We start from the raw sequence: 22,439 nt of genomic DNA on the forward strand, positions 1-22,439 counted from the left end.
GTAAAATGTCGAAAGTTTTAATAAAAAAAGTGATTGAAGTGTCTAATTGAAGATGATCTCTGAAGACCGACCTATACCATGAGTTAGATAAACCTCCCAAGAACAACAAAAAAGTAAGTGGTTATTTTGAAGACAAATGGCAACTAAAACTGATGCACGTGACAAGTCTTATGAGACGTTGACCCGAAAACGTGTATATGCTCAAATTTTTCGTCGGTCTAAAATAAAGATGTTTTTTTAAAGACAACTTCGATTATAGTGTAAGTTTGCCGAAAAATTTTCTTATCAACCCGTGGTATAACATATATAATGGTTTGAGATTGGATAAACTCAACTGATTTTAATGATATTCAAACAGGTCCAGAGAAAAACGCAACTTTTCTGTATTGTTTACTTATGCAAATAGACAGGAGATCCAATAAACTGCAATCATTAGCGTTTGATCCGGAGATTTTGGGGCAATGGGTCCCTCTTAGATATACGCACAGAGGCTAAAAGTTTCAAAAAAGAAACTTCAGCACCTGCTAGACTTAAAACACTTAATTCCAAGTGATTGTCATTACATTTATGGCAACATTCTTTATGAGAATTAAAAGTTACATTTAAATTGTTACACATCACTTAATTTATATTAACTATATTTTGTCGATAAATTGACTTAAATACCACAATAAATATAATATTCTGGATCTGATGTTTTAAATATCGTCTAATACACTTGATATTATAAGTAATTGCAGTGCTGGTTGGAATAGACGGTTCACCTAATTGTGATCCACTGAAATATAATACCGTTAAGATTAGGAATTGAACCCAACACCGTCAGATTGCTAGTTTAAAGTTCGCTTAGCCGCGTAGGCCAATAAACTAGTTCTAATTTAATTATAATTGTTCATTTATACTACTTTTTTCAAATGTATACTCAATAAATTGTGGGTTACGTCGTTTGGCATTTCAGAAAAATACAATACCAAAAGACGTAACCCACACAGCTTCTAACATTCTGGAAAAAAATTAAATTTTTTTCCAAAAATATATTTCTTCTCTGTCTTAAAACACGATACTAAAAATTTTCGATATTTTATAACACCGTTTTCATTTAATAACGTTTTTTGCTTCTCCTGTAAAGTTTTATTTTTGTGGGTTACGTCTTCCGGCATTTATGGTGACGATATATAATATATTACAATTTTGTACAATCAAATTAAATTAATTAAAATATGATAAATTTAATACAGGTTGCTCTCTTACATACAAATACATATGTAATTAATTTTCGTTTTGTACATCCGACTTAATAATTTCTTCCTTTGCCGTCGTCTCTTCAAACCATGCATCACAATTTGATATATTATCATCCTCATCCTCAGCGATCTGCTGATGATGTTCTGATTTTGTGGTCTCATCTCTGTGGGCATTTTGTGAGGACATACTTTCGAAATGTCTTTCGTGACGGACTTTTCGCCAACGTTTCTTGTTAATGAATCGGACATAGATTTTGCCACGTCTGTCAGTACGATAATAATGCATCTCTTCATTGGGAAACATTTGTAGTATCTCACGTTCAAGTTTATAACTAACTTGCAGCGAAAGATTATAGTTATGTTCTTCAAAGAAATCACAAATCACCCGTATCAGTTCAGATCTTTGGGTGGCGGTGAAAGCTTTATGTTCTTCATAATATTTGACAATCTCAATACCACGTTCTCCAATCATTTGGAGAATTTGTGGTAAGTTGTAGGGGCAGAGCATTTTATTACGGGGTGCAATATCACCAGCACCCCCTCCACCACCTCCAGGGGTACTATAGTGCTCATTGTCGGATGGTGTATTATCTTCTGTAGAACATCGTTGCGCTACGACTGAGCGTAGGGACATTTTCGTTGAGAGTTCTTCATTCCGGCTAATGTTGTTCTCTGCTAATAATGGTGGAGATTTAATTGTTGTGTGAAAACTATCGCTTGTCAGTGAGTCTTTGGCTAAGGTTTCGTATATCATGGCCATGGCATGGCCGTTGTAAATATTTTGACCTGATCCATGTTTACAGTTACATGATGTCGTTGATTCTTCAGTGAGATCTTCAATTTGAAATGGCATTCCAATTCGATTTCTCCAAATTTCAAAATAATGCTCAAAACGAATCCGCACACCCATTTTGTAATTTTTCAACAGCTGTCGAATGTGACGATGTTTTATCAGTTTCAATTCTTCAATGGAGATTTCTTCATCTGTGTAATATAAATGAAATAATATTATATTAATTATTTATAGGAAATGCTATAAATAAAAGAGAAATGAGAACAAATAAAAAAGAATCAGTCAGCTTTGCCGACAGCTAAATACCCTCAGCCTATGACTGTAAAAAAGCCGTAAGAGGAGTGGTGGACATCAATGTACTATCAGCAATTTTAAAAATAAAAGAAAAAACATTTTCGTAGGTAACATAATATGTTTTGGAAGTTTGCAGTGTACATTTTTAGACATTTGTGGGGGTTGGTATCAGACACAGTTGGTGATAATACCACCAACGAACCCAAACAACACAGCCTAAAGCTTATATTGCAAGAAAATTACTACAATGCGAAAGAGTGACACTAAATATAAGGCCATTTCGGGCCCTATATATCCCTGGAAGTATAAGGTTGAATTAAATTTGGTTAAAGCACAAAAGTGTTGAGCTTGCGAAGGAGGTATCAGAAGAAGTCATAGACAGGATCCATATTGAAACTGGATCTAATTTTTTGAGCCATTCCTCCCGATAGTTATCGTATCCACGACGCAATTTCGTTGGTCTTACTTAGCTGGCCCATTACAGAACATTTGTTCCATAGGCCGAACTTAGAAAAGATCTCCATTCCTCTCTATTTGTTGCTTCGCACTCTGGAATACCGCGCCTTTTCATCTCATCATCCACTTGTTTGCGCCATCTATTCCTTGGCCTGCCATATTTTGCGTGCACCGCCAAGCGTCCGTATTTATACGCCTTTTTAGCGGGTTCATCATCGCTCATTCTTGTTATATGACCTAGCCAACGCAATCGCTGCATCTCGATTCGTTTAACAATATTGATGTCGTTGTATAGCAGATAGAGCTCGTGGTTCATGCGACGTCGATATTCGCCGTCAACGCAGATTGGTCCGTAGATCTTTCGAAGAATTTTTCTCTCAAACACACCAAGCACTGCTATGTCTGCTTGCGAAAGTACCCAGGCTTCGGTGCCATACATCACCACGGGTAGTATAAGTGTTTTGTAGAGCGTTATGTTTGTTTGACGAGATGTGGCTTTGTTTTTAAACTGCTTACTTAAACCAAAGTAGCATCTGTTGGCCAATACAATTCTTCTTTTTATTTCACAACTGATGTCGTTTGTTGTGTTTACGGAGGTGCCGAGGTATACGAAGTCTTTTACTACCTCAATATTATAGGAACCAACTTCCACAGTCGGTCCGAGCTCAATGGACGCTTTGCGCGTCGACACCATCAACTTGGTCTTCTCACCGTTTACCGCCAGACCCACTTTAACAGATTCCCCTTCGACCTTTATAAAGGTATCCGTTACTTCTTTTACTGATCGGCCCATGATGTCTCATCAGCATAAGCAAGTAACATCTGGCTATTGGTGTAGATTGTGTCACTTCTTTTGACGTTTGTCTCTCGTATAACCTTTTCCAGCAGGATGTTGAAGAGATCACACGAGAGGCTGTCTCCTTGTCTGAAACCTCTTTTGGTACCAAACTCTTCGGAGAGGTTCTTTCCTATTTTAACTGAGGACCTCGTGTCAGTTAAAGTCATTTTACAAAGCCGGATGAGCTTTGCGGGGATACCAAATTCAGACATTGCGTGGAATACCTTTGAACGCAGCGGGCTGTCGAAGGCTGCTTTAAGGTGGTAGGTGTCGATCTGCATCTCTTGGGACTTCTCCAGGATTTGCCGCAGGGTAAATATCTGGTCAATGGTGGACTTGCCAGGTCTAAAGCCGCATTGGTATGGTCCAATTATCTCGTTGACCATAGGCTTTAGTCGTTCGCACAATATCCCTGACACGATCTTGTAGGCAATAGGGGGCAGACTTATGCCCCTATAGTCAGTCTTATCTCCCTTCTTGTGGACGGGGCACAGGATACTCAGGTTCCAATCGTCTGGTACTCGTTCTTCCTGCCAGATGGTGCTAACTAGCTGATGAATACACCTTATCAGCGTGTCGCCTCCGGTTTTGAACAGCTCGGCTGGTAAGCCATCGGCACCTGCAGCCTTATTATTCTTCAGCCGATTTATTGCTGTCCTTACCTCATCTTGGCTGGGCGGTATACATTCAATACCATCTTCTGGTATTGGGACTGTGGTATCTTCGTCGTCTTCGCTGCTATTGGATACCAACAGATTTGAAAAATTTTCTTTCCATATCCTGAGTACACTATCTGTATCAGTTACCAAATTATCTTGCTGGTCTCTACAGGAGGATGTGCCTGTAACAAAGCCATCAGTTTGATGCTTGACTCTTTGGTAGAATTTTCGAACTTTATTCTGGCTTCTGTACATCTCGATTTTTTCACACTCCCGCTTTTCCATCTCTCTCTTTTTCCTGCGGAAAAGACGTTTCTCCTCTCTCCTTTTCTCCCTGTATCTCTCTCGTGCGCTACGCGTTGCTACGGATTTTAAAGTAGCCCTATATGCCGCATTTTTCTCTTTGGTGGCAGCACGACACTCCTGAGCATAACATGGATGCCTTGGTGGAGGTCTCTGGTATCCAAGTATGGATTTTGCGGCTGTTTGCATGGAGTGGACAATGCTTTGCCATTGTGCTGATATGTCATCGGGATGAGGAGTGCTTTGATTAAGCAATTGGGCTAGTTGAGTGGAATATGCTGCGGCTATCTGTTGTGATTGCAGCTTACCGATGTCTAACTTTCGTGTTGTGTCTGTTAGTACTTTGTTTGCTACGTTTAAGCGGGTACGTACCTTTGCTGCAACAATGTAGTGGTCCGAATCAATGTTTGCGCCTCGGAACGATCGTACATCCAACACGCTCGATGAATGTCTTCCATCTATCACAACATGATCAATTTGATTTCTTGTTTTCTGATCTGGAGACAGCCAGGTGCCCTTATGAATATCGAGATGCTTAAATCTGGTACTGCTAACTACCATGTTTTTTGCAGCTACAAAGTCTATCAGCCTCATACCATTGTCAGATGTTTCACTGTGGAGATGAATTTCCCGACTGTTGGGCCAAGGATATTTTCCTTTCCAATTTTGGCATCAAAATCGCCTAGAATGATTTTAATGCCATGGGCAGGGCAACGGTCATATGTTTCTTCTAAGCGCTCATAAAATATATATTTGGTCTGTTCGTTCTTTTCTTCAGTGGGAGCATGAGCGCAAATAAAGCTTGTGCTGAAGAATTTAGCTTTTATTCGAATTGCAGCAAGTCTTTCAGTCACTGGGGTGAAGCTTGATACCAGATGTTTTAGCCTCCGACTAACTACGAATCCGCAACCAAAGTCATGCTTTGTGTCATGGCAGCTATAATACAGTGCGTCACCTTTAGGTGTTGTTGTGACGCCTTTCCCAATCCATCGTATTTCCTGTATGGCAGTAATATCGGCCTTGTACGTCTGCCAATGCGAAGACTGCACCTTCTCTATAAAGAGTGCGAACATTCCAGGTGCAGATTCGCAGATCATGGTCCTTAAAACGTTTGGGTTGTTTGTCAACTCTAGAGGGGTTTGTTTTTCTTTTCTTTTGTTTTTTCATAGTAGGCTGTTTTTTTCTAGGGGAGGGTTACTAACCCGACGCCCAAACCCAAGTTTTTAACGTTCTTATGGGTGAACGCGCGGCACATGTTAGCTCACTACCTTTAACGGGTGTTAAAGGCAGTTCCCCAGGTGACACCACGGGGAGGTCAGTGTCCACTTGGGGTGAAAGAGGGACCAACATAAATCCTGGGCTTTGTCATGTTAAAACCGGTCAGGACCGTTGCATGATATCTTCCATCCCCTACGTCACCCAATTTAGAGCTTTTGGGTTATGAACTACTTTACATGACATTTTCAAAACGATCCTCGCTGCACTTAAGCGAAAAAATTTAATATTTGTTGTTGTTGTTGTAACAATGTTTATTGTTACTGCTCAATCTGGGTCTGGGTCTTTCTCCAGTTCCAGGAAAGTGGCTGCTTCGATGGGATGTAACAACAGATCCACTGGAGTTAGATGAGTAGGTTTGGCAGGGCAGTTGAAAAGGTGCAGTGTGTTGTGCGGTCCCATGCCGCATGCTGGACAGATGTTTTGCACGGTGTGATCGATCTTTGCTCTATAAGAATTTAGGTAACTGCTATATCCCGAGCGTAGTTGAGATAAAACTACTCTGGTTTGTCATGGCATCTGACGCTCCTCAGCTGAGATAGACGGGGGATGTACTCCGAGGACTTTATGCACACTATATTTGCTGATGGCCTTAGCAACAGAGTCCGTGAGAATGCTATTTAAACCTGCTTGATATGGCGGTTGATCTAGGGGTTCCCTCCTATGTCGTCGGACCTCTTCCTCTAGATCGTGGATACCCTCCTTGATGTGCCTGAGTGTGTCGCACCTAGCCAGCAGATGGTGATTGGGATGGCTCTCCCGGTAACACCCCTTGATGTGCCTGGGTATGTCACACCTAGCCAGCAGATGGTGATTGCGATGGCTCTCACGGTAACACCCGAGCAAGTACTGCAACGACAGCATCTCAATATGTTGCTGTACTGAAAGAATCTGTGCCTCCTCATGTAGATGGTCCACAGAAGGCATTAGGAGGCACACTGCTGCTGTTCTCAGGACGGCATACTGACAAGTTTGAATCTTCTTCCATTGCGTATCACATAAATTCGGAGACCAAACTTACCACAAACCTACCTATCTGGTCAACTAGGTTTCTTTATCTGCACCCCAAGTGCTGCCCGCTAGGTACTTGAGGAAGTTGTTCTACATTTTAGTTTGTTGCAGATAGCTGCTGCATGCGCGGACCACGAGAACGTGCTGTGACCCCTAGAATTTTGGGGTAGTTTGTGGTCGGAATTCTACTATCATCGACGATGACATTCAACTCTCTTCTCACTTGCGCCGTCCATGTGGTGAACAGAGTTGCTGTAGATTTAGTGGCGGATATTTGCATATTCCTCGCATGGAAAAAGGTGGTAAGATCGGTCAAATAGGAGCTCAGCCTTTCACAAATGTCATCGGGGAAGGTACCTGATGCCAGGATCGTGCAAGCATCCCCAAAAGTTACGATCTCGATGCCGTCTGGAGCGGGCGGAATACAGGTGAGGTAGGGGTTAAACAGTTATGAAGATTTAACACCACCTTGGGGAACTCCCTGTTTCAGTCTACGGGGTTTGGACTTATTTTTCCTGAATTCCAGGTACGACTGGAGTCCAAACTTATAATTGATTATCCAACGTTTCAAGCTTGGCCGGAGGGTTGTCTGCTCAATGTCCTCAAACAACGTGGAGTGTCTGACAGTATCAAAGGATTTTGATAAGTCAAGCGCCACCATCACTGTTCTATCACACGGCGGTCGCTGGTTGAGTCCTCGACCAATATGTGTGGTGTTGGCGTGCAGCGCTGTTGTCGTGCTGTGTCGAGCTATTTCTGATGCTGGGGAGGACTAAGGCCTCAAGGTGATGTTTGAGTATAACAAGTTTTTTGTTGAAGAAGTTATTGGAAAGTAACTTCGGTGGAGAATATCCACAGGGTGACGTAGGGGATGGAAGATACCAAGGAACGGTCCTGCTTTAACATGGCAAAGCCCAGGATTTATCTTGGTCCCTCTTTCATCTCAAGTGGACACTGACCTCCCCGTGGTGTCACCTGGGGAGCTGCCTTTAACACCCGTTAAAGGTAGTGAGCTAACATTTGCCGCGCGTTCACCCATAAGATCGTTAAAAACTTGGGTTTGGGCGCCGGGTTAGTAACCCTCCCCTAGAAAAAGCAGCCTACCATGAAAAAACGAAAGAAAAGAAAAACAAATCCCTCAGAAGTTGACGACCCCAGCAAACGTTTTAAGGACCATGATCTGCGAATCTGCACCTGGAATGTTCGCAGTTTACGCATTGGCTGATGTACTTGAAAAGTACAAGGCCGACATTACTGCCATACAGGAAATACGATGGAACGGGAAAGGCATCAAAACAACACCTAAAGGTGACGCACTGTATTATAGCTGCCATGACACAAAGCATGAGTTTGGTTGCGGATCTGTAGTTGGTTGGAGGTTAAAACATCTGGTCTCCAGCTTCAAAATTCTTCAACATCAGCTTTATTTGCGCTCATGCTCCCACTGAAGACAAGGACGAACAGACCAAAGATATATTTTACGAGCGCTTAGAAGAAACGTATGACCGTTGCCCTGCCCATGATACTAGGCGATTTGAATGCCAAAATTGGAAAGGAGAATATCTTTGGCCCAACAGTCGGGAAATTCAGTCTCCACAGTAAAACACCTGACAATGGTATGAAGCTGATAGACTATGCAGCTGCAAAAAACATGGTAGTTAGCAGTACCAGATTTAATCATCTCGATATTCATAAGGACACCTGGCTGTCTCCAGATCAAAGAACAAGTAATCAAATTGATCACGTTGTGATAGATGGAAGACATGCATCAAGCGTGTTGGATGTACGATCGTTCCGAGGTGCAAACGTAGACCACTACCTTGTTGCAGCAAAGGTACGTACCAGATTAAACGTAGCAAACAAAGTGAGAACAGACACAACAGTTAGCCACAACATATTCCACTCAACTGGCCCAACTGCTTAATCAAAGCACTCATCGTCCCAATAACATATCAGAACAATGGCAAAACATTGCCCACTCCATGCAAACAGCCGCAAAATCAGTACTTGGATACCAGAGACCTCCACCAAGGAATCCATGGTATGACCAGGAGTGTCGTGCTGCTACCGAAGAGAAAAATGCGGCATATAGGGCTACTTTACAATCAGTAGCAACGCGTAGCGCACGAGAGAGGTATCTGGAGAAAATGAGAGAGGAGAAACGTTTTTTCCCCAGGAAAAAAAGAGATATGGAAAGACGGGAGTGTGAAAAAATTGAGATGTACAGGAGACAGAATGAAGTCCGAAAATTCTATCAAAGAGTGAATCATCAAACTGATGGCTTTGGAACTGGCACATCCTCCTGTAGAGACCAGCAAGGTAATCTGGTAACTGATACCGATAGTGTGCTAAGGATATGGAAAGAGCATTTTTCCAAACTGCTGGTATCCAATAGTAGCGAAGTCGACGAAGATACCACAGATTCAATCCCAGAAGATGGCATTGAATGTATACCACCCGGCCAAGATGAGGTAAAGACAGCAATCAACCGGCTGAAGAATAATAAGGCAGCAGGAGCTGATGGCCTACCAGCCGAGCTGTTTAAAACCGGAGGCGACACGCTGATAAGGTGTATGCATCAGCTAGTTAGCTCCATCTGGCAGGAAGAACGCGTACCCGACGATTGGAACCTGAGCATCCTATGTCCCGTCCATAAGAAAGGAGATAAGACTTTATGCTCCAACTATAGGGTCATAAGTCTTCTCCCTATAGCCTATAAGATAGTGTCAGTGATATTATGCGAACGACTAAAGCTCATGGTCAACGTAATAATTGGACCATACCAATGCGGCTTTAGATCTGGCAAGTCCACCATTGACCAGATATTTACCTTGCGGCAAATTCTGGAGAAGACCCAAGAAATGCAGATCTACACCTACCACCTTGTTGTCGATTATAAAGCTGCCTTCGACAGCCCGCTACTTTCAAATGTTTTCCAAGCCGTGTCTGAATTTGGTATCCCCGCAAAGCTCATTCGGCTTTGTAAAATGACTCTAACTGACACAAGATCTTCAGCTAAAATAGGAAAGAACCTCTGCGAAGAGTTTTGTACCAAAAGAGGTTTCAGGCAAGGAGACAGCCTTTCATGTGATCTTTTCAACATCCTACTAGAAAAGGTTATACGAGAGGCAAACATCAAAAGAGGTGGCACAATCTACACCAATAGCCACATGTTACTTGGTTACGCTGATGACATAGACATCATGGGACGATCAGTAAAGGAAGTAGCTGATACCTTTAGGAAAGTTGAAGGACAATCTGCGAAAGTGGGTCTGGCGGTAAACGGCGAAAAGACCAAATTGATGGTGTCGAAGCGCAAATCGTCCATAGAGCTCGGACCAACTGTGGAAGTTGGTACCTATGATTTTGAGGTAGTTAAAGACTTCGTCTACCTCGGCACTGCTATAAACACAACAAACAACATCAGTTGTGAAATTGGAAGAACAATTGTATTGGCCAACAGATGCTACTTTGGCTTAAGTAAGCAATTTAAAAACAAAGCCACATCTCGTCAAACAAAAATAACACTATACAAAACGCTGATACTACCCGTGCTAATGTATGGCTCCGAAGCATGGGTACTTGCGCAAGCAGATAAGGCAGTGCTTGGTGTGTTTGAGAGGAAAATTCTTCGAAAGATCTACGGGCCGATTTGCGTTGACGGTGAATATCGACGTCGTATGAACGACGAGCTATATCAGCTATACAAAGACATGAATATAGTTAAACGTATCGATATGCAATGATTGCGTTGGCTAGGCCATATCATAAGAATGGGCGATGATGAACCCGCTAAAAAGGCGTATGAATACATGCCACATGACGGTGCACGTGGCGCGGTATTCCACAAAGCGAAGCGAAAAACATAGAGAATTGGAGATCTTTTCTTAGTTCGGTCTATGGAACAAATGTTCTGTAATGGGTCAGCTAAGTAAGTATGTATGTATGTATATATATATTTTGTAGCCGCAAATACATAAATTGGGTCAAATACCATCATATGTACTTTTATTACGCTTTTAAGTCAGGATTCCTGTTATTGTGTCCATTCTTGTGAATAAAATACTGCACGAAGCTCCACTTCTTATTCCCATCCATTTTGAGGACATCAAAGCAATACTGATCATTTACCGGTTTAGTTAAATGCAACTAATATTAGCCACAAAATAGACGTGTGGCTCATCCATTAAACACCATTTGAAATTTTACACCACAAGCAGTAACTTTTTCCGACGGTTTGGTCATCAGAATCAATCTGTTTCATAATCAGACACTATGAAGACAAGCTAAGTTTTGAATCAATGACCCTACAATGTATGACTGGAAAACTCAATATTCCTTTTGTCACGTCACTTAAAATTATTCGAATTTGTAAATACTTTTTTCTTTCATATAATTTTTAATGTTTCTTTCTGTTGTTTCCACTACACTCTTTTTCCCTCTGAATGTTTTCACGATTTCATTGAAAACAAAGAAAATATCCATGAAAGTCTTGGCGCATGCATACAGAATGCATTACTTCCACGTCACTTACCACGGAACAAATTGTAAAGTATTTCACAGTGCCACGATGTGAGTAATCTTTTCAAATCGGTATTCTCGGATGAGTAGCTCATGATTCCTTGGCCGGGGGGATAATCGACTCAAATAAAATATGACACCAATCGCAAAAACCGGCAAATGACGAATGAATGAAGTGTCGTTACACGAGACGATGTTTGTTGACAACGTAGCAAATTTCAAATAATCTTGAAAACCGAACGACAACAAAAAATGAGTAGGGGTTTTTTCCGCAAATTTGAACATCTAATAACTAGGGATGGAGAATAAAGTGTCGACAGGAAACACAATAGCTGTTGGCCTTTATATTCTGGCATTCATGGAGAAAAAAATACCGGTAACATAATGGAGTATCAATGTGCTTGGCGACCGTAATTTATAAACCCAACAATAATCGAAAGATATTTGCTACCCCACGATTTCCATCATTTCAACCGAACCGAACGACTGCATAGCTCTAACTGAACCGCATACATTTTGTGTATGGTCATTATAAACATCATTGTCATCATTAGCATCAACATCATCATCATCATTGCCATCAACATCCTTCATTATCGTAATCGTAACGAAGAAGAACCACAGTGGATTGGATGAATGGTTTAGCTTGTATGTGTCCGAATAAATTTTGTTTAATAAGGAACACAACATAACTTTGTTTTTGTTGTATTAATCCTAAAACTGGGAAGATTTGCCTCTTGTTGTATTTTTGGTAAACCGTTTAGACACAGTGTTACGCCTCAGTATTTATTTTAACATACAACAACAAGCGTGAATTTGTTAACAAAATATTTTTCAATGACTTTTACAACAACAATCGTGGATTTTTAAAGAATTTTTTCCCAAAGACTTTTACAACAACAAGCGTGGATTTTTAAAGAGTTTTCCAACGACTTTTACAACAACAAGCGTGGATTTTTAAATATTTTTTTCCCAGTGGCTTTTACAACAACAACCATATTTCTTCAAGGACTTTTAATTTTAAAAAAAAATATTTTAGGACTTTAACAGAAACAAGCGTGGACTTTTCAAAGACTTTTACAACAGCAAAAACATTGTTTCAAGGATCTTTACAAAAAATAAGCGTGGATTAAAAAAATTAAAAAAAATCAAAATTATTTTTTCAAGGACTTTTACAAAGCGTGGAGTTTTTACGAAATACTTTTCAAGGACTTAAAAAAATTCAGCATTGTGGCGTTTTTTTTTTATTGGGATAGCGTTTGCAATTTTGTTTTTTCAAAATAGTCTGGCTTAATCCCATTGTTGTTGTTTTAATATTTTAAAACAAATATTTTATTAGTGGAAAAGATTTGGCATTGTTCGCCAAGGGGTAAGGCAGGGAATACTACAGTTTCGACCCACGCCACTGGATCTCATCAGTTCCCTTGTTTCTTGTTTGTGGATATTCTCCACCGAAGTTATTTTTCAATAACTTGTTCGACAAGAAACTTTTTATACCCAAACATCAATCGTCAGCTCGATGTATAAAGGTAAGCAAAGAAAAAAGTTCAATGACAAGTTTTTCCTTGGCAACCTCATACAACTCCGACGAAAGTGTCTGCGAAAACAATTCAAACCTCTTCCACTTGTATGTGTCGTCGAATTTTGACGAATGCACACACCAAAATTTGGTTGGTCTGCTTTACAGCAAAAACAACACACGTCGTGCCAGCGTCTTCAATTTGAAGCATTGTGGCGTTTTTTTTATTGGGATAGCGTTTGCAATTTTGTTTTTTCAAAATAGTCTGGCTTAATCCCATTGTTGTTGTTTTAATATTTTAAAACAACTATTTTAAAAAAATATTTTTTCAAGGACTTTTACAAAGCGTGGAGTTTTTAAAAAATACTTTTCAAGGTCTTAAAAAAGTATTTTTTCAAGGATTTTAACCAAGAATATTTAAGAATATTTGTCAAGGACTTCTACAAAGCGCTGATTTTTTTAAAGAATATTTTTCCAAGGTCTAAAAAAACAAAAATATTTTTTCAAGGGTTTCAACAAAGCGCGGCTTTTTTAAAGAATATTTTTTGCAAGGACTTTTAAAAAACAAACATATTTTTCAAGGACTTTTATAAAGCGTGGATTTTTTTTAAAAATATTTCTCAAGGTCTTTTTAAAAACAAACAGGACTTTTACAAAGCGTGGAGTTTTTAAAGAATATTTTTCAAGAACTTTTAAAAAACAAAACAATTTTTATAAGGACTTTTACAAATCGTGGATTTTTTAACAAATATTTTTTAAGGACTTAAAATAACAAAAATATTTTTCTCTAGGACTTTTACAAAGCGTGGATTTTTAAAGAATATATTTCAATGACTTAAAATAACAAAAATATTTTTCCAAGGAATTTTACAAAACGTGAATTTTTTAAAGAATATTTTTCAAGGAGCGTGGATTTTTAAAGGACTTTTAAAAAAATATACACATTTTTAAGGTCTTTTACATAGTCTTTAACAAAGCGTGGATTTTTAAAGAATATTTTTAAGGATCTTTAAAAAAATATACACATTTTTTAAGGACTTTTACATAGTCTTTAAGAAAGCGTGGATTTTAAAGAATATTTTTCAAGGACTTTAAAAAACAAAAATATTTTTTTAAGTACTATTACAAAGCGTGGACTTTTAAAGAATATTTTTAAGGACTTAAAAAAACAATTTTTTTTCAAGGACTATAACAAAGCGTGTATTTTTAATGAATAATTTTCAATGACTTTAAAATATAAAAAAAATTTAGGACTTTAAAAAGCGTGGATTTTTAAAGAATATTTTTCAAGGACTTTTAAAGAAACAAAAATATTTTTTCAAGGACTTTTACAAAACGTGGATTTTTTAAAGAATATTTTTCAAGGACTTAAAAAAACTATCTTATTTTTTCAAGGACCTTTACGCAGCTTGTATTTTTTAAAGAATATTTCTCAAGAACTTTAAAAAAAAACAACAATATATTTTTAAGGACATTTAAAATAATTTTTCAGGGACTTTTACAACAGCAACAAAAAATTTTCAAGGATTTTTACAAAAACAAGCGTGGATTTTTTAAACATATTTTTCAAGGACTTTTACAATAGCAACAACATTTTTTCAAGAAGTTTTACAAAAACAAGCGTGAATATTTTTAAAATATTTTGAAGGACTTTTACGACAGCAACAACATTTTTCAAGGATTATTACAAACAGAGCAAACGTGGATTTTTTTAAAAATATTTTTCAAGGACTTTTACAACAGAAAAACGATTTTTCAAGAATTTTTACAAAAATAAGCGTGGATTTTAAAAAAACATGTTTAATGTTTTTGGTGTTAAATGTTTTTCCAACAAGAAAAATATTTTTTCAAGGACTTTTACAATGCGTGTAGTTTTTAAAGAATATTTTTCAAGGACTTTTAAAAAACAAAAAAATATTTTTTCAAGGATTTTTACAAAAACAAGAGTGGATTTTCGTAAAGATATTTTCATGGACTTTTACAACAGCAACAAAATTTTTTCAAAAATTTTTACAAAAAGAAGCCTGCATTTTTTAAAAATATTTCTCAAGGGCTTTTAAAAACCAAAAATATTTTTTCAAGGGCTTTTATAAAGCGTGGATTTTTAAAGGGTATTTTTAAAGGACTTTTAAACAAAAATATTTTTCAAGGACTTTAACAAAGCGTTTACTTTTTAAAGAATATTTTTAAAGGTCCTTAAAAAAATATTTTTTCATGGACTTTTTCAAAACAAGCTTGGATTTTTTAAAGAGTATTTTTAAGGACTTTTAAAAAAACAAAGAATAATTTTCAAGGAATTAAAAAAAACAAACATATTTTTCAAGGACTGTTAAAAACACAAACATATTTTTTCAAGGACTTTCACAAAGCGTGGGTTTTTTAAAGAACATCTTTAAAGGTTGGGTGCCACCGTGGTGCAATGGTATGCACACCCGCCTTGCACGCCGAAGGTCGTGGGTTCGATTCCCCAGTCAACATCAAAAACTTTTCAACGGTGGCAAAATACCCCTCAGTAATGTTGGCGACATTTTCTGAGTATTTCAGCCTTGTACAACTTCTATACATGTGGTGTCTTAGACACGCCGTTCGGACTCGGCGATAAACAGTAGGTCCCTTATCATTGAGCTAATATGAATCGGGGTGCCCTCATTGATATGAGAGAAGTCTCCCCTGTCCCGCGTGGGATGTTTGTGGAACAAAAAAAAATATTGTTTCAAGGACTTTTAAAAAACAAAAATATATTTTCAAGGACTTCTACAAAACAAGCGTGGATTTATTAAAGAATAATTTTCAAGGACTTTAAAGAAAAACATATTTTTTAAGGACTTTTACAAAGCGTGGATTTTTTAAAGAATATTTTTCAAGGATTTCAAACAATAAAAAATTTTTTTTTTTCACGGACATTTACAAAGCGTGGATTTTTAATGAATATTTTTCAAGGACTTCAAAAACAAAAAAATATTTTTTCAAGGACATTTACAAAGCGTGGATTTTTAAAGAATATTTTTCAAGGACTTTACAAAATAAAAAAAATATTTTTTCAAGGACTTTTACAAAGCGTGGATTTTTAAAGAATATTTTTCAAGGACTTCAAAAAATAAAAAAGGACATTTACAAAGTGTGGATTTTTAAAGAATATGTTTCAAGGACTCATAAAAATATATATTTTTCAAAGACTTTTACAAAGCTTGGATTTTTAAAGAATATTTTTCAAGGATTTTCACTACAGCAACAAAATTTTTTCAAGGATTTTTACAAAAACAATGGTGAATTTTTTAAAAATATTTTTCAAGAGCTTTAAAAAAAACAAAAATATTTTTTCAAAGTCTTTTATAAAGCGTGCATTTTTAAGAGTATTTTTCAAGGACTTTTTAAGAAACAAAAATATTTTTCTCAAGGACTTTTACAAAGCGTAGTTTTTTTAAAGAATATTTGTCTAGGCCTTTAAAAAACCAATAATATTTTTTCAAGGACTTTTACAAAACCTAGGTTTTTTAAAGAATATTTTTCAAGGAGTTTACAAAGCGTGGATTTTTTTAAGAATAATTTTCAAGGACTTTTAAAGAATATAGATATTTTTTCAAAGACTTTTACAGAGCGCGAATTTTTTAAAGAATATTTTTCAAGAATTAAAAAAAAAAATATTTTTTCAAGGACTTTAACAAAGCGTGGATTTTTAAAGTATATTTTTCAACTTCTTTTATTAAGCGTGGATTTTTTCAAGGATTTTTAAAAAACAACAATATTTTTGCAAGGACTTTAACGAAGCGTTTACTTTTTAAAGAATATTTTTCAAGGATTTTTAAAAAACAACAATATTTTTGCAAGGACTTTAACGAAGCGTTTACGTTTTAAAGAATATTTTTAAAGGTCGTTTAAAAAAACTTGTTTTACAAGCGTAGATTTTTAAAGAATAATTTTCAAGGATTTTAAAGAATAATTTTCAAGGACTTTAAAAAAAACAAAAATATTTTTTCAAGGACTTTTTCAAAACAAGCTTGGATTTTTTAAAGAGTATTTTCAAGGACTTTAAAAGAATATTTTTTCAAGGACTTTTACAAAAACAGCGTGGATTTTTTAAAAAATATTTTTCGAGGACTTTTTGTTTAATTTTTTGAGTAAGGAAGTCTTTTATAGTAGCGTCTTCTAGATGTCTTCTGTAGTCTGAACAAAGGGTTCAGCCCTGCTATGCACCGAACCAATTTTTATGGATCTTCCGCAGGCAGTTGACTTTATAAAGGTATTCGGTGATTAGATAGTCTTCTAACGGCTTCCACAAACAAATCTATAGACCAGACACCTTTTAAGACCTTTAAGGAAAAATATAGACAGAAGGCCTTATTAGGACCCTTCTATAGAACAAATCTATTTTAAAGGTCCTTCTTTAGATAGAGCCCTTTTTAGAGGCCTTTTATGGACAGAAGATCTTCTGTATACAGAAGATCTCCCAAAGTTATTCTAGGGACAGAAAACCTGCTAAGTGCCCTTTGTAGGCAGAAGGTCTCCCAAATGCCATCTATGAACGGAATACCTATTAGTGTCCTTCTATGGGCTGAAAACCATTGGCCTTATTTTCTTTAGAAGACCTTTCCAAGTCCTTAATTAGGCACAAGGTCCATTATCAACCTTGATCTAAATCTTCTTCATTTCTACGAATACCTACCAAAATATATAACTCCTTGACCCTTTTTGATGAAGCATATTTAATTTTAATGAAACATTATACAAATTAAATATATAGATATTTTGAAACACTGTGGCATTGCCTAATGATATTTTACATGTATTGGAAAAATGTACACACGCAAAGATGTTTCTCAATGTCCTTGCACAATATAAGTCAACAACGTACATATGTGTGTAAGTTTCATAAGATCTATGAAAGATGTTCATATAACGGCGACGGCGCTCATGCATTCATGAAATATAGAACGATGGTAGTAGACTGCCCTTAAACGCCGTTTAAACGCGTGTAATTGTAAACAAATAAGAAAAATGTTTCGACAAACAATAGGTCTGTACGATAACCCAAAAGTTTGTGCAAATTTGCACAAACTTTTACAAAATGCTGTTCGATAACAAACTTGCAAAGTAAAAGAGAAAGAATTTGACGACAATTGTGAGAGAATATTGGAGAGTTTTGTTTACAAGTTTTTGCAAGAAAAATTTTTCTTGTAAGAATTTGCAAGTTTGATCAGCTGATTTAAATTCGATTGCTTTATGGCGGACTTCTTGGCAAAAACATAATTATGTTTATATAAACAAACGTTTTCGTTATTAAAATAAATAGAAATAAAAAAGGGAAAAAGTATTAAATAAATTTTGAAAAACGATAATGTAAGTGAAATAAATTATTTTGTAGTTTGTGGTGACTATTTTTTTATTTTATTTAATCTTTTCCGCCAACTTCTTCTTCTTGTTTATCAAATCAGCTGACTTCTTGCAAGTTTTTGCAAATTGCTGTTCGATAACAATCTGCAAATTTTTTGCTTCGAAAGAGTAAAATTAGTGGAGAGAGGTTACTGAGAACTTGATGAGTGCTTGCAAGTACTTTTCACTTGCGAAGTTATCGTACACACCTAATCTCAACTGCCGAGTTTGCTGCTGTTATCCGTGGGAATAAAATGGCATTTGAACAACAAACAGTAGCCGCTTTCAAATGGTAGTGAACGCCGTCCACAAAATCATTTGTTTTCTCGTCCTTTAGGATGATTATTTACTTTGTTAAGTATGTAAGTGTCCGCTGGCCGGGGTTGTTTACATGCCCCGCAAAATGACACAAAATAAGTTGACGTTTTTGTGGTTAAAAGTTAAACATATTTTCGGTTCATTGTTTAAACATCTATTGTTCTTCAAAATGGTTATACTTGACACCTATTTTCAGATTGATGTTTAGAAAAGGACCTTCCTTGAGCAGCACAGTGTACTATATATTACCAGAAAAACATTTCTTACATAATTCATGTAAATGGTGTGTTATGACCGAACCACCAATAAATTGTCTTCTCTATTGTAGTTCCTGCCATGTTTATCTCTGTGTGTGTTTGCTTTTAGAGAAGTACATTAACCGCCGCATTTCAAAAAAAGTCCTTTCCTTTAAAAATGCATTCTCACCCTAATTCACCAGCAAATTATCATCGTTTAATCTGTTAATAATGTTACCACCCTTAATTGTTCGACATTTAGCTTCGGGTTATCTTGTGTGGATGTCAAAAACAATGACATTTACCGGTGGTTTAACAAATCATTTCATGTGAAACAACTGTAAACTATTGGCGGAGTTTTAAATCTTGGTCGGAAGTAAATTAATGTCAGAAACAATTTTTTATTTATTTGAAGTACTTTATAAAGATAACTGTTTCCAATTGTTGCCGATGTTGTTGATTTTTAAAATAATTTTTTTAAAGAATATTTTTCGAGGACTTAAAAAAAACAAAAATATTTTGTCAAGGACTTTTAAAAAGCGTGGATTTTTAAAGATTATGTTTCAAGGACTTAAAAAAATATTTTTTAATGACTTTTACAAAAAGCGCGTATTTTTAAAGAATATTTTTCAAGGAACTTAAAAAAAAAAACAAACAAAAATGTTTTTTAAGGACTTAAAAAAAAACAAAAACATTTTTTCAAGGACTTCTACCACAAAAGCGTGGATTTTGTAAAGAATATTTTGCAAGGCATTAAAAAACAAAAATATGTTTCTAAGGACTTTTACAAAAACAACCGTGTATTTTTAAAGAATATTTCTCAAGGATTTAAAAAAAACCAAAAATACTTTTTTAAAGACTTTTACAAAAATAAGCGTGGACTTGTTAAACATATTTTTAAGGAGTTTTGCAAAACCAACAACATTTTTTCAAGGATTTTTTAAAAATATTATTCAAGGACTTTTAAAAAACAAAAATATTTTTTTCAAGGACTTCTGTACAGCGTGGATTTTTTTAAAAATATTTTTCAAAAAATTTAAAGCGTTAAAAATATTTAAAGCGTCGATTCTGTAGAGTTTTTTTAAGGACTTTTAAAAATCAAAAATATATTTTCAAGGACTTTAACAAACCAAGCATGGACGCTTAAAAAACAAAAAATATTTTTTTAAGGACTTTAAAAAAGCGTGGATTTTTTAAAGAATAGTTTACAACAAAAATATTTTTTCAAGGTCTTTTACAAAAAAGACATGAAGTTCCTTTTCCGCAACTTTACTAAAAGGAGTTAGATCCCTTTTGTAGATTTTAAGTCAATATTTCCTCGCTGAAGATTTTAAAGAATATTTAACTTTTTTATGTTTGAATATCCAATGTAATGCCACGCATAGACAAATAAAAGAATAGACAGAGAAATTGTAGTGTGTTTGTTTTTTGTAGGGGTCGCTCTTGCAACCAATATGCTGTGTGTTCACTCAATTGCATTTTGTTTTTGGGTAAATTGCAAGATTTTTTTGATTTTTTTATATGAGGGTGTAGATCCGGCCAAATACTACCCATATATTGTCTTTTACCATCAAAAATAGTTTAAAAATGTATAGTTCTTGACATTTTAAGAATTGAGTATCTCGTAAACTGACTCAATTCTCATTGAGAGAGAATTTAGGTGAGAGAATTCTTTGTCTATTCTTTTATTTGTCTTTACAGCGCCAACAACAATCATTTCAATTTAATCATCAAGAAAATAGTGGATTTTATGAGTCGGAAAAATAACCAGGGTCGTGGAGGTGCAGGAAACTAAGCTCAACAACAAGTGCAACTTGCAGCGTTGTGATGATTAAGTACTAGCTTTCCTATTGCACCAGTCTGTTTAATAGAAACCTATATCGCTTGAGCCTGGCTTTAATCAGGTGTAGAACTGCCGAAGTGGTGTTGTTTAACGTAAACATCCCGTCAGATTATAGGCCTAATATTAGACCGCTTTTAGAAGCTCAACCGACTGGTCTTGGGGGACTTTAATTCCCATAATGAGTTGTGACATTTAGTCCTTGGAAATGTTCAGACGTATAGAGTTCTTGCTGAGCAGATTGATAGCTCTATGTTTTGCATAGTTAAAGAGGTCGCCCCTACGAGAATTATCGGAGAGTGTCACAGTTCGTCACCCGGTCTGACAAATGACGTCAAACTACCTCCCCATACCTGTCTTCATCAGCAGACCGCCCGATTTCAACAGCTCTGAACGATGCACTTTCATCAAACATTGGAAAACAATTTTGCTTGCAAACCGCAAGTCCTATCGGAATAAGACTAAAGAAAATGTTATAGCAGTGACAATTCTCTGCAAGATTGGCCTTTATGATATTTTCGTAGGTTCTACCATTTTTGAGATATAGAAAACCTTAACTAACTTTAAATGAAAACCGCTTATACCTGTGAAATTTTTGCGGATTTTTAAAGAAAATTGTGAACATTGACCGCGATTTATTTAAAAATCCCTCCGATGATATTTCTTGTTTTTGAATTTTTCTCATCTATGGACATTGCTCTTTCAAAATCCACAAAAACTTGACGATAGACTGACAACATCGGCAAGTTATTTTAGTCGACAGTTTGTCGAGCACATCGGGAGTGGCAAATCTCTTTCTGCCACAATTTACAATTGCTGATTTTACGATTTACGCTAAGTCATCCAAACTAGAGATGGGCGCGTGCCTAAAAAATTAGGCACGAACATGCACGAACACGGACCAAAATTTGTATGCACATTCACGCACAAACACGGCGTTTTTCGAGAAGGCACGAACACGCACACTCACGCACGAATTACAAAAAAGAGAAATCGATATTCTTATGGGGTTTTCTGAATGAGATCGGACACTTTTTCAATATGAAATTTTTGATTTTCTTTATTTTTTGTTGTGGTGATGCTGCTCATCAACAAAACATTTCAGTATATTTTCTGATTTTTTTCGATCAATATCTCCAGAGATATCGCTCCTTGCAAAGAAATACTCATAACTTCTTTAATATTGGTCCAATTTGAAAAAATCCTTTTTTGTAAATTTAGTTGTATTTAATAAATAAAAAATAATTAAAGAAATTAATTTACAGCGTTTTATTTATAATTACACTAAAATCTAAAAAAAAAAATTCTTCTTCAGGATGGAATCTCTTAAATAAAACGCTTGCATTTACATTACAAATGGCGACCATATTAAACGGCAAGCGTTTTATTTGAGAGATTCCACACTGAAGAAGAATTATTTTTTTAGATTTTAGTGTAATTATAAATAAAACACTGTAAATTAATTTTTTTAATTATTTAGTAAATATTTTTTTTTTTTGATCACTGAGGACCTCAAATGCCAAATTACAGTCCATTTGAGCAGAAAATGTAGATTAAAATGCTTGAAATGGGTGGTACCGTTATATGGAGGCTATACTAAACCTTGACCTACGTCCACAATTTTTAATGGGGAAATTCCTGGACCATTGAGAACTCCAAATGCCAAGTTATAGCAAATTCGGGCTACAAATAAAGACAAAATCCTCAAAATACCAGAAGTCGGATATTACCGTTATATGGGGGCTAAATGGACCCATATTGG

General features: G+C 36.1%; 1 protein-coding gene across 3 annotated transcripts in view; it reads right to left on the minus strand.

Moving 5' to 3' along the window:
- Positions 1-543: 543 nt before the first annotated feature.
- LOC141405239 (uncharacterized) overlaps positions 544-22,439 on the minus strand; it is a 62,473-nt gene continuing 40,577 nt past the window's right edge. For 2 of the 3 annotated variants that reach the window (XM_073989341.1, XM_073989340.1), the window contains exon 2: positions 544-2,228. In XM_073989341.1, coding sequence (XP_073845442.1) covers positions 1,270-2,154 — 885 coding nt within the window. In that variant the 5' untranslated portion in view covers positions 2,155-2,228 and the 3' untranslated portion in view covers positions 544-1,269. Of the gene's footprint in view, positions 2,229-11,407; positions 11,897-22,439 lie in introns of those variants that run through there. The other variant, XM_073989339.1, reaches the window with a different exon arrangement.

This window comes from Musca autumnalis, unplaced genomic scaffold, assembly GCF_047663935.1.
Source record: "Musca autumnalis isolate F117 unplaced genomic scaffold, ASM4766393v1 scaffold_5, whole genome shotgun sequence".
Taxonomy (NCBI): Eukaryota; Metazoa; Arthropoda; class Insecta; order Diptera; family Muscidae; genus Musca; species Musca autumnalis.